The 10763-nt window shown below is 51.8% G+C and overlaps 2 protein-coding genes across 2 annotated transcripts; one reads left to right on the forward strand and one right to left on the reverse strand.

Annotated features, from left to right (window-relative positions):
- The first annotated feature begins 407 nt into the window (after positions 1-407).
- Positions 408-4062, forward strand: KLHL10 (kelch like family member 10). The gene is made up of 5 exons (XM_032134355.1): positions 408-643; positions 1364-1850; positions 1944-2561; positions 3016-3165; positions 3688-4062. The coding sequence occupies exons 1-5, from the start codon at positions 498-500 to the stop codon at positions 4060-4062; spliced, it is 1776 nt and encodes a 591-aa protein (XP_031990246.1). The 5' UTR covers positions 408-497.
- Positions 4063-4362: 300 nt separating this feature from the next.
- KLHL11 (kelch like family member 11) lies at positions 4363-10599 on the reverse strand. The gene is made up of 2 exons (XM_032134354.1): positions 10088-10599; positions 4363-9874 (listed from the first exon to the last, which is right to left on the reverse strand). The coding sequence occupies exons 1-2, from the start codon at positions 10582-10584 to the stop codon at positions 8278-8280; spliced, it is 2094 nt and encodes a 697-aa protein (XP_031990245.1). The 5' UTR covers positions 10585-10599; the 3' UTR covers positions 4363-8277.
- Between the last annotated feature and the right edge of the window lie 164 nt (positions 10600-10763).

Consider the following 10763-nt stretch of genomic DNA (forward strand, 5'->3'; position numbering starts at 1 on the left):
ATTCCCAATAAACAGCCTAAGCCTCCCCTGGCACAACTTCAGTGACAAAGCAGTGGGGACAGTGTGTGTGACAGCACTGTTACGAGCTGAACTATACCTCAGCTTCCTCCTAGGCGAAGTGGCACAAGACCCTTCAGCAGTGGTTCACGCCCACATTTTGGGGCTGTTATACGAAAATTTTACAGGAGAGTTATTACTGAAGAGTTGCCAGGGGATCGATCACATGGCTGGTTTTGCTCCAAGCACCCATCAACACGGTCAGGTCCGGGACCCAGCATAACCCGGGCTGCAGGGAAGCAAAGGCTGGGGGCAACCACAGAATGCTGGCCCCTGCATCTGTGATGTCATTATGGGGCACAGTCCAGAACCAGCAAGGGGGTTCAGGGCTGGATGTTTGGAGACAACACCAGAGTGCTCCACACACCTCAGCAAGGTCCACTGCCTCTGGTTCCAACGTGGGGGATAGCTTTGCACCCACCAAATATTCATCCTCCAACATGGAGCGGAAGATGAGCGATAGGAGTTGTAGCATCTCCAATGAGCTCCGCCTGGAAGGGAGATTCTGTGATGTGATCATCAGTGTGGATGGGGTGGAATTCAAGGCTCACAAGCTCATCCTCTCTTGCTGCAGTATCTACTTCAGGTCAGTACTTGAAACACAAGGGAATGGGGACAAACAGTATTCCCTGATTGAGGTCATCCTGCCTCAGCATGCCTCCAGTACTTCCACCTGCACTGAACCTCTCATCAAGCAATTTCCCGTACTCCTCAGACCTCCCTGAACACCAGGATTAATCCACAGCCCAGCACATATCAGTGGTTCTGCCAGTGGTGTCGGAGGAGCCCCAGACACAGCGCAGGGCTGGAGCCTGGACAGCCTGGGGGCAGCTTTGCCTTCCCCACACCCTGTGATTCTCTGGGGTTCAAGACCAAGTGTTGGTGCTGCACCTGGGTTGAGGCAACCCCACCTTGGTATCAATTCAGGCTGGGGGATGAATGGATTGAGAGCAGGCTTGGGGAGAAGGACTTGGAGTGCTGTTGGGTGAGAGGCTGAACACGCCCCGGCTGTGTGCACTGGCACCCAGAAACCCCCCATTGTCCTGGGCTCATGTCCACAGTGTGGGCAGCAGGCGATGGGGGGATTCTGCCCCTCTGCTCCTCTCAGACAAAACTCCCTGCCCTGCTGCCTCCAGCTCCAGAGGCTGTGTTTCCTTTTCCAAACAACCAGCAAGTAAAACATTAATCAATAAACCATGGAGCCTCCCAGAATGGCTCCTACCAGTGCCAAAACTGGTGCCTTGGAGGCGGGGGGAACACAGGGGATCCAGGGGCAGGGTTTAACACAGCAACACCATATTTTCAGGACTCTGTTTACCAACTGGGACAGCGCAGACAAGATGGTCTATCAAATTCCTGGCATTTCAGCTGAAATGATGGGTCTCATCATCAATTACGCCTACACCAGGACAGTACCGATCACGGAGGACAATGTCGAGAGTTTGCTTGCTGCAGCAGATCAGTTCAATGTCATGGGCATCGTCAGCCTGTGCTGTGAGTTCCTCAGTTCCAGGCTGTGCTTTGAGAATTGCATTGGCATTTGCAGACTCACTGACTATTACCACTGCCCCGACCTGCGCGCAGCTGCCTGCGTGTACATCCTGCATCACTTCGAGGAGGTGTCCCAAGTGTCCGAGGAGTTCCTAGACCTCTCCGCCGAGGAGCTGGCACACATCATTGAGAAGGATGAGCTTAACGTGCGGCGAGAAGAAGCCGTGTTTGAGGCTGTGCTGAGGTGGATTGCGCATGACCCGCAGAACAGGAGGCAGCACATCGCCTGCTTGCTCAGCAAGGTGGGTGCAGTGCACCTTTGAAGCTGTCCCCAAAGGCTGCTGAGGGGGAAACCCTCAGTACTAGTGCTCCAACCTCCTCCTTGCATGTTTCAGGTTCGACTGGCACTCCTACAGTCCGACTACTTCATGAACAACGTCAAAGCTCACGAGTACGTGAAGGACAATGCCAACTGCAAAGATCTCCTCATCAGTGCCCTGTCTGAAATCTACGACCTGAACTCCTATGGCCAGAATTCCTCAGTCAACTCCAACCCACTCACCCGGCCACGCCTGCCCTACGCCATCCTCTTTGCCATCGGCGGCTGGAGCGGGGGCGGCGCGACCAGCGCCATCGAGACCTACGACAGCCGCACTGACAAGTGGCTGAACATCCCCTGGGAGCAAGAGAGCCCCGTTGCCTATCATGGCTCAGCTTATTTGAAAGGCTACGTCTATGTTATCGGTGGATTTGATGGCACAGATTATTTCAACATCGTCAAACGGTTTGATCCACTCCAGAAGACATGGCAGCAGGTAGCACCCATGCACTCACGGCGCTGCTATGTCAGCGTCACCGTTGTGGACAACTTCATCTATGCCATGGGAGGGTTTGATGGGTACATGCGGCTCAACACAGCAGAGCGGTATGACCCAGACACCAACCAGTGGACCCTGATCACCCCCATGCACGAGCAGAGGAGCGACGCCAGTGCAACCACACTGAATGGAAAGGTAAACTAACCCCAACTAAGAGCAGCTGGGGTTGCAGCATGAAGAGAGTTCACATAAACCTTCACTAAATTCGTAACACTTAAATTCGTAACAATTCATTAAATCCTGGAGCTACAGATATAAAGCAGCCTGCCTGGTGTGGCAGAGATGTGACCAGGAGCACAAAATCTCTTCCACAGCTGCTGCCCACCTGCTGCCCGACAGCCCTTTTCCTGGCCATAGGTGCAACACCAGGCCTGTCTGCTTCATGCAGCTCGGAAAATCAAGAGTCTAGGTCCTGCTGGCATCAACTCTTTGCACTGCTGCTACTTCAAACCCAGGATGACAAGACCATTCCCATTCTAAAACAAAACACCCCAAAAATCCTGCAACACCATTCATTTTCTCTTCAACATATTTCCTCACTAAGGGCCTAACCACCCCACTCACACTTTCCCACCTCTCCTGTCCCCAGGTGTACATCTGTGGTGGGTTTGATGGAGATCAGTGTCTCAGCTCAGCTGAAGTGTTCAACCCCACCACAAACCAGTGGTCCCTGATCGCCCCAATGAGCAGCAGGAGAAGCGGAGTTGGGGTGATGGCGTACGGGAACCAGGTGTATGCGGTAAGGGCCAACACCACCCAGCACTGCAGTCCTGTGGGTGGCTGCAGTCCCCAGACCTCCAGGGTGGCCGTGTGTTTACATGAGGTTTAGGGAAGTCAGGAGCCAGAATGGTTAATGCACTTCCCAAGAATATTATCACCCATCACATGCTTTTGGGTATGAAAATGGTGTTTGACAATATTTAAGCAGCTGCAGCAAAGAACATAATTTCTGCCACTGCCAACAGCACCAGCAGCACAGAGCAGGGGCTCAGGCCTGTTCATTCATTGTTTATCTTCTCCATGGACTGCATCCAACCTCTGGAAAACTGTCAAAATTGACAGTTGCATAAAGTGCTTTGGAAAGCTCCTCAGAGTGCAGGCAGCAGACTGCAATAAGCAAGAGCCATGTTCGGAGATCTCGTGTTCTCCACCATGCTCAGCCTGCAGCCAGGGAGGCAGGAGCAGTTCCCATCTCAGGGGTGCGTGACAGGATCTGGCTGAGGAAAGGCCCCTTTCAGCTCTGTCCCTTTGGTGTTCACAGGTTGGAGGGTTTGATGGGAACAACCGCCTCCAGAGCGTGGAAGCGTACAACCCTGTCGCCAACGCTTGGGACGCTGTGCCCTCCATGCTCAATCCACGCAGCAACTTTGGCATTGAGGTGATGGACGGCCTGTTGTTCGTGGTCGGGGGCTTTAATGGGTTCAGCACCACCGTTGCCACTGAGTGCTACGAGGAGGACACCAACGAGTGGTACGACGCCAACAGCATGGGCATCACCCGCAGTGCCGTCAGCTGCTGCGTGGTGCCAGGGCTCTCCAATGTCATGGAATACATTGCCAGGCAACACTACTACCACCAGCACAGCTCCTCCACGGACATCTTGTTCACCAGTTCATCTCGGAGCTCGCCGTTGTAAATAGTTCCCCTTAGCTAGGAGTGTTGTGATCAGCCATCACTGGATGCTTGTGTAAATAGTTCTGCGTACCTAATAAAGTCTTCTGAGCATCCCATCACTGGATGCCTGTGTAAATAGTTCTCTTTAGGTAATAAAGTCCCCATGGCAGCAAGGGAGTATGTTCTCTTGTTCAAAAATAGAAACAATTGTAACAGGCCAAAGGGATCATTAGGATTTAAAACTTTCACTAGACAGCACCGCTGAACCTGAGTATCAGCCACACCCACACAACAACTTAAAAAAATCAAAAGCACAACAGAATGCTAGAGAAATAAAAGGTTTATTTTCATTAATTCACCTCTTACAATAAACTTTAGTACAGTGTATTTAAGGTCAAGAACAGGACAGCAGGATCTGTTTCAAAGGGCTTATGACACACACTACTTTACCTCACAGGTAAGGACAGGAGTGCTGCTCCCTGGCAAACTGCTGTCCCTCTCTTAATGTGCCAGGAGAGCAGAGCTGCTGCAACCTACAGTGACATGGATCCACGAGGAGAATCTGGCTATTAATGGTTATCAAACAGCTCGTTAGTTCCACACTCTACATTCATATTAGTAACAGGGTTAGATCCTCAAGAGCACCTGTTTTATCAGATTCCACCCAGGACTGTCAAACAGGAGATGGCTTTTACCCCAGCCTAAGGTGGACAGAGCTGAAAATAAATCCAAGCCACTTTCTTTACGCTTGCTTTTCAAAGCCCATTGGATGTTACAACATCCTGTTACAAGGCTGTGTTAAGAATAACATAAAAAGTTGTAACTCCTTGGGACTGGGTTTGTTGTCAGCCACCAGGGCATTCCACAACACACAAGATGAGCCAAGACTCTGGATTTTAATATTTACTGTAATAGAGAAAAATGCCATTGCAATAGTCAAGCAGAATGCTGGGCACAGTCGTTCACAGCACATGTAACATCGGGCCACCTGCTTCAACTCTGGAGTGGTCTCCCACTATGTGCAAGAGAGTCTTATTAAAAACACATACAACCCCCGGGTACCAATGGATTATCCAGGTAGTTATAAAATATTATGTACACAAATGGCCCCTGGGAGTTACTACAGCGACTGCCAGCACTTGCCAGGTGCCAGTGGTACTTTGAGCAGAAAGTCAGGATATCACTCGTGTGTTTTGGGGCAGGTATCAGGACAGGTGTAGAGGTATGATTGTCCTACAGAGGAGGAAAACTCCCCCCAGTGTCCTTTTCCCTTAGTGAGGCCAGCAGTCAGCCTTCTTACCCCTACTGAACACACACTGGGATCCTGCTGACAGCTGACCAGCCACTAGAAACACACGGGAAGAATTCCCAGGCTTTTGTTTATGGGATCATTTGATAAACACCCAGCAAGCTATGGTGGTCAAGGGCCACAAGGAATTGTTAGAGATTCACGGGCTCATGGGCTAAACTGCAGCCAGAGCCATGAATGCAATTCTCCCAACACCTCAAGTGATGTAAGGGATCGTTTGACCTATCAGTCACAAACCACATCAGTGCCACTGGTCCACTGGAATTCAAAGCTAAAAAACCCCAACTGCTTAAAACTATCTCAAAACAGGCAGAGCAAACATTAAGAGCAGCCTGCGCTGCTGCCAGGCACCCCCAGAGCACACAGAGGGACAGCACGGCACACACGGCATGCGGCTGGCACACACGGGTTACCTGTCCAGGGATGGGGCTGGGCTGACACTGTCTCTCAGTGGAGTGCTTTTAGTAAACGCCACAGCTTGTCCGTCAGCCCAAAGTCCTCCTGGGGAGTGCAATGTCAATTTTACTTCGAAAAAGCAAGACTGCAAGGTTTGTTCTCGCCTCTTTGCTGCACAGTGCCATGCATTAAATATTCAGCTCCTATTCCAACTTAAAGAACCATCTGGGTGTTTCTCCTTACAAATTGTCCCTATTCAATGATAGACTACAAGAGGACTTGGAGAGAGCTGTGGTGATGTGACCTACCACTCTCCAGCTGCCTGTTAAATCCCTCCAGCTGGTTCAGCAGGGTGGAGGGCATGAACTCCTCTCCGTTGCTTTGGTGCAAAGTCTGGGAAAGTATCCTAAAATCAGCTCCCACAAATTGCTGTTACATTGATGCACTAGAGCATTTGCACACTTTATCACAAACTGCTGCAGGAGCAGCAATTCTGCACCTACTCCAGCCAGCCCTGCAAGAGTCCATGAGCCAGACTCCATGGATCAACCCCCAGCCTACAGGCCTGCAGCAGCTGTTTGGAAACAGTCACCTGCAAACATCACCTTAAACTCACCTATTTCCTCTTGCATGAAGCCAGCAGCATAAATTTCACCTGCTCCAACAACCCAACAGGCAAAGAAAATACAACATGGTTACCACAGAGGAGTAAACTGAGACAAACTGTTCAGAATTTCAAGTTTGGTAGTTTTTTTAACTAAGGCTGGACACTCTCTCACAAACAGACAAGTTATTGATATCAAAGTAGCCCATGAACCACAAAGTGGAGCATTAAGGGACGTACACATCAGAGAAACCTTTACACACCGAGCGGTGGAAAGACTTACCCCGAGTTTCAGATATGATCTGGGCTGCCTGTTGAACTGGAAAAGGAGAAGGAGCAGCTCAGAAAGCAAAATAATTAAAACCAAAACAAACCCCAAAATGGTTAAAAGTCCTTTGCAAAGATGTCACCCACATCAAAACCACCAGCAAATCATCAATGAACCAAAAACAGTAACAGATTTTCCAGAAAGGTTTGTCTACACAAATTTTGTAATACCCAGGCTACTCCTCCCATTCCCTTCCCTAAGATCCTGAGTAAGACTGCATGGGAAAACCTGGAACATTCAAATGAAGGGAAGGATGGGGAGAAAAGGAGGTAGGAAGTATGCACTGAAACCATTGGTAAATGAAAGGCTTCTGGAGCTTCCTGGACTGGGGAGAATAAGTGCTCAGTGGGACAAGTAACTGAGAAGCAGGGATACTCCAAAGGGAATATTCCACATTCTGTTCCCTGGGAGTGCAGCGGGAAGCAACCCAGAGCCAACCAGGCCACTTCCATGTACAGCCACCTCAGAACGCCAAAAGGTGTTTAAATGAACTTAAATCCCACCCCCACAGCAAGTGGGGAAATTCAGATACTTGGAGACTCTGAAAGCCCAGCTCTCCCCCCTGCAGGAGCACTCGTGCCAGCTTGGTACAGAGCTGCAGCACAGCTGCTGGGAGCCCCTTGGGACAGCACACGGAGGGCAAAGGTTTCTGATTGTCAGAGACAGGCTGGGAACAGCAGGGGCTCTTCCATCACTTTTCACTAGAATTAAAACGTGCAACATTTGAGAAAAGACCTATGAGTAGCTCAGGTTTCACTATATTCCCGTGAAATAATCCCACCCTCGCTGATCCACTCTGACAGGACTGAACAACCAGTGTGGGTGGGTGGCTCATCACTGGTTGTCACTTCTTCACTCAGGCTGTTGACCCAAGTTCTTAAGTTTGAGTCAGAGACAGACTCAAACGTGCATATACACCTGAAAAAAATCCACTGCCTCAAGCTCTCTTTTAGCAAGTGTCGTGTCCGACCAATCATCCATTTATAAACAAACTCTGCAGCCTCTCTACAACACACAGATAGAAAATATTTAATACACATAGAAACATCCTGAAGTAGTTTCATAAAGAAAGATTGTGCTTTTGTTTCATACAGAACTATTGCACTTGCCTCCAGCTTGGGAAAGCCAAGTACACCAACACCAATCCTGTGAAGTTTAGTCACTGAGGAGAGAATCAAAGGAATGTCAAGAGATAAGTGCAAATGAAACAGGTGCTTTCAAGCACACACAAATGTAACCACTAAATTATTAAGAGAGAGATCTTTGATTTTCCAAGTAGAACTGTTAGAGACTAACTCTACAGAAATCCTTGGAACCAAAGATCTGAGGAGAGAAGTGACAGGCTTAATGTTCCCGGAGACATTTCACAGCCCGATACAGGCTACAGCTTTTCCCTGGGCATCATTAAGGAATACTGTTGGATTCACGGAGTGTCTCAATTACCACCCACCCTTCACTTCTGAGCTTCTGAATTTTCAGGACACAACAGATGCTGGTTTTATGCATCAAATCCAATCCACACCCTCATGAATTATAAACACACATCAAGCCTAACAAAAGGGTTTATTTCCTAGGCTTATCAGGAGCGATACTGCAGACACTAGCACTCGATCTGGGAGCGTGGCATCCTCCGTAAGCTCAGGGAGTACCGGTGTATCTCCTGCATCTGCCTTTCCTGCATTTGCCTTATTCTATCTTTTTGCCACATGAGATTTTGTGGCATGGGGTACCTCTGTGTTCCCTGCAGGCACCTGAAGGGGATTCTCACATGGCAGGCAGTGGCTCTGCAGCGGGGCTGCGGCATTGGGGGCAGGAGCATCCAGCGCTTCCGCTCAGCGCAGTAGCGATAGGCCTCCTTCCTGTACTGCTTGTCAATGTCATCACTGTTCTTCCAGCCTCCGATGATAAACACGTCATCTTTGTAGTAACAAATAGCTGCTCCTTCAATGCTCAGGACCTCAGGGGGCAAAGATTCCAGGATTTCATCCGAGGCCCTGCTGGAGATCTTTCCCTTGGCCTCCTCGTTGTCTATGGGGTAACTCTTGGGGCAGCACGATGCCGTGTGGTAGAAGTTGGTGTTGGCAACAGACATCTGGAAGGAGCAGTAGTTGTCGATGAGGGGCAGGGACTCCACGTCCTGCCACTGCCTGGTTTCAGCATCATATCTGATAATAACGGCCCTCAGCCCGTCCTCGCTGTCACTGTCAACTGGGGTGCGGGCGGCCACATACACAAACCGGTCTTCCACGGAGACAGCTTTGACATCCCGCAGGATCTTTGGTGCCGACTCCAGGTTCAGCCATTTGTCCTGCTCAGGATTATAAATGGCCACATCTTTAAAGCCTGGACTGAAATTGCCGTGTCCACCAATACTGTACAAGTTGCCTTTCACTTCAGTAAGGCCAAAGGAATGCTTCCTGGTGATTAGATTTGAGACCTGCTCCCAAATATTTCTGTTTGGATTGTACCTTTCCACAGTCTTGGCAAACCCTGGTTCCATGGAGCCAGCCACATACACGTAGGACTCTGTCACGGCCACGGCATGCCCGTCCAGGTGGTTGTGGATGTGAGGCAGGTTGACCCACCTGTCCTCGTCGATGAAGTAGCCCACACACTCACTCAGGTAGTCGCCGCCCTCGGACACGCCGCCAATCACCATGATGACGTCCATGTTCTGGCCGAAGCGCGGCAGCAGTGCTGTGGGACAGGTGGAGTGCTGCAGGTTCCCAGACTGCAGGTTCTCAGAGCGCAGAGCATGGCTCTCCACAGCCTCGGACACCAACTTCACACAGTTCTCATTGCTCGACACCAGCCGCTCAGATTTGACATGGCGAGTCAGGTACGTGGGTTTCATCTGAGACAATCTTAGCAGCTTAAAGAGATCTTCAAAGTACCTCTCTCTTTCCTCAGGATTTTTCTGAACCCACTTCAAAACAGTCTCGAAGAGGATTTCTTCAGAGTCCACCGTGATCTCCGAGTCTGAGAGCCAGTCCCGGACAAGGTGAAATGGCAAAGTGTAGAACTCCTCATCTTGGATCACTTTGTGGAAATTTCTCCTGATCATATCCTGTGCTTTGAGTGCCAGCTGATTCAGGGAATACATGTGGGCCAAGCTGTGAATCGCCACACAGTTAGAGAGGTTCAGTTTCTTCTTCAGAAACTCTCCACAGAAGTCCTTTAACCGGGTCAGCAGAAACCTGCAGGACAAACAAGGGAGTTATACATCCCTGCAGGTGCTCAAGGCCAGGTTGGACGGGGCTTGGAGCAACCTGGTCTAATGGAAGGTGTCCCTGCCCATGGCAGCGGGTGGAACTCGGTGAACTTCTAAGGTCCCTTCCAACCCAAACCAGTCTGTGATCCTCTGACGCCGTGGCCCGGTCCCCGCCAGCCTCCGCCCCGGCCGCACTTACCTGTCCGCCATCTCCAGCACCTCATGGACGTTGCCGGGGCTCACGCGGATGGTGCCGGTGTACATGAAACCGATAACGGCCTCCACCGTGTCGGGGTCGGGGCCGCCCTCCGAGCTCCACTTCTGCAGCTCCACGCGGCCCGAGCGCGACTCCGCGAACCCCCCCGAGAGCAGCGGCGTGAAGTATTCGGTGGCGGCGGCCAGCACGGACCGGTGCGCCCGGTACTCGCGAGCCATGCCCGCGCCGCCGAAAGCCAGCGTGATGTCGCAGTACAGGCCGTGGCGGCGCTGCTCGTTCTGCCGCCAGGCCAGGTCGGAGCAATGCGCCGGGCACCCGAACTCCTCCGCCTCGGCGTCCCCGTCCGCCCCGCCGCCGCGCGGGCCTCCGCGCTCCGCCTCGACCGCCGGCGGGCCAGGACCGGGGCCGGGACCGGGACCTGGACCGGGGCCGGGCTGCGGCTGCGGACAGGCCGCGGCCGCCGCCATCTTGTCCGACATGGCGGGTGGGGCGCGGCGCTGCCCCCTGGCGGGGAGAGAGCGCCGCTGCACGGAATGGCGGCAGCGCCGTGAGGGGAGCCGGGAGCGGGGCAGCGCCCAGGACCCGCCGAGACGCCTCTTCCGCTCAACTCGGGACCACGATGGATCCCCGTCCCCTCAGTCCGAAAGCCCCCGGGACC

Source organism: Corvus moneduloides, chromosome 26, assembly GCF_009650955.1.
Source record: "Corvus moneduloides isolate bCorMon1 chromosome 26, bCorMon1.pri, whole genome shotgun sequence".
NCBI classification, from domain to species: Eukaryota; Metazoa; Chordata; class Aves; order Passeriformes; family Corvidae; genus Corvus; species Corvus moneduloides.

Excerpts from the sequence above, each read along its gene's own strand:
- KLHL11 (XM_032134354.1), bottom strand. The coding sequence starts at position 10,584 with ATGTCGGACAAGATGGCGGCGGCCGCGGCCTGTCCGCAGCCGCAGCCC. Across the intron at positions 9,875-10,087 it reads GTGCTGGAGATGGCGGACAG|GTTTCTGCTGACCCGGTTAA; the intron begins GTAAGTGCGGCC and ends TTTGTCCTGCAG.
- KLHL10 (XM_032134355.1), top strand. The coding sequence starts at position 498 with ATGGAGCGGAAGATGAGCGATAGGAGTTGTAGCATCTCCAATGAGCTC. Across the intron at positions 2,562-3,015 it reads CAACCACACTGAATGGAAAG|GTGTACATCTGTGGTGGGTT; the intron begins GTAAACTAACCC and ends TCCTGTCCCCAG. Across the intron at positions 3,166-3,687 it reads ACGGGAACCAGGTGTATGCG|GTTGGAGGGTTTGATGGGAA; the intron begins GTAAGGGCCAAC and ends TGGTGTTCACAG.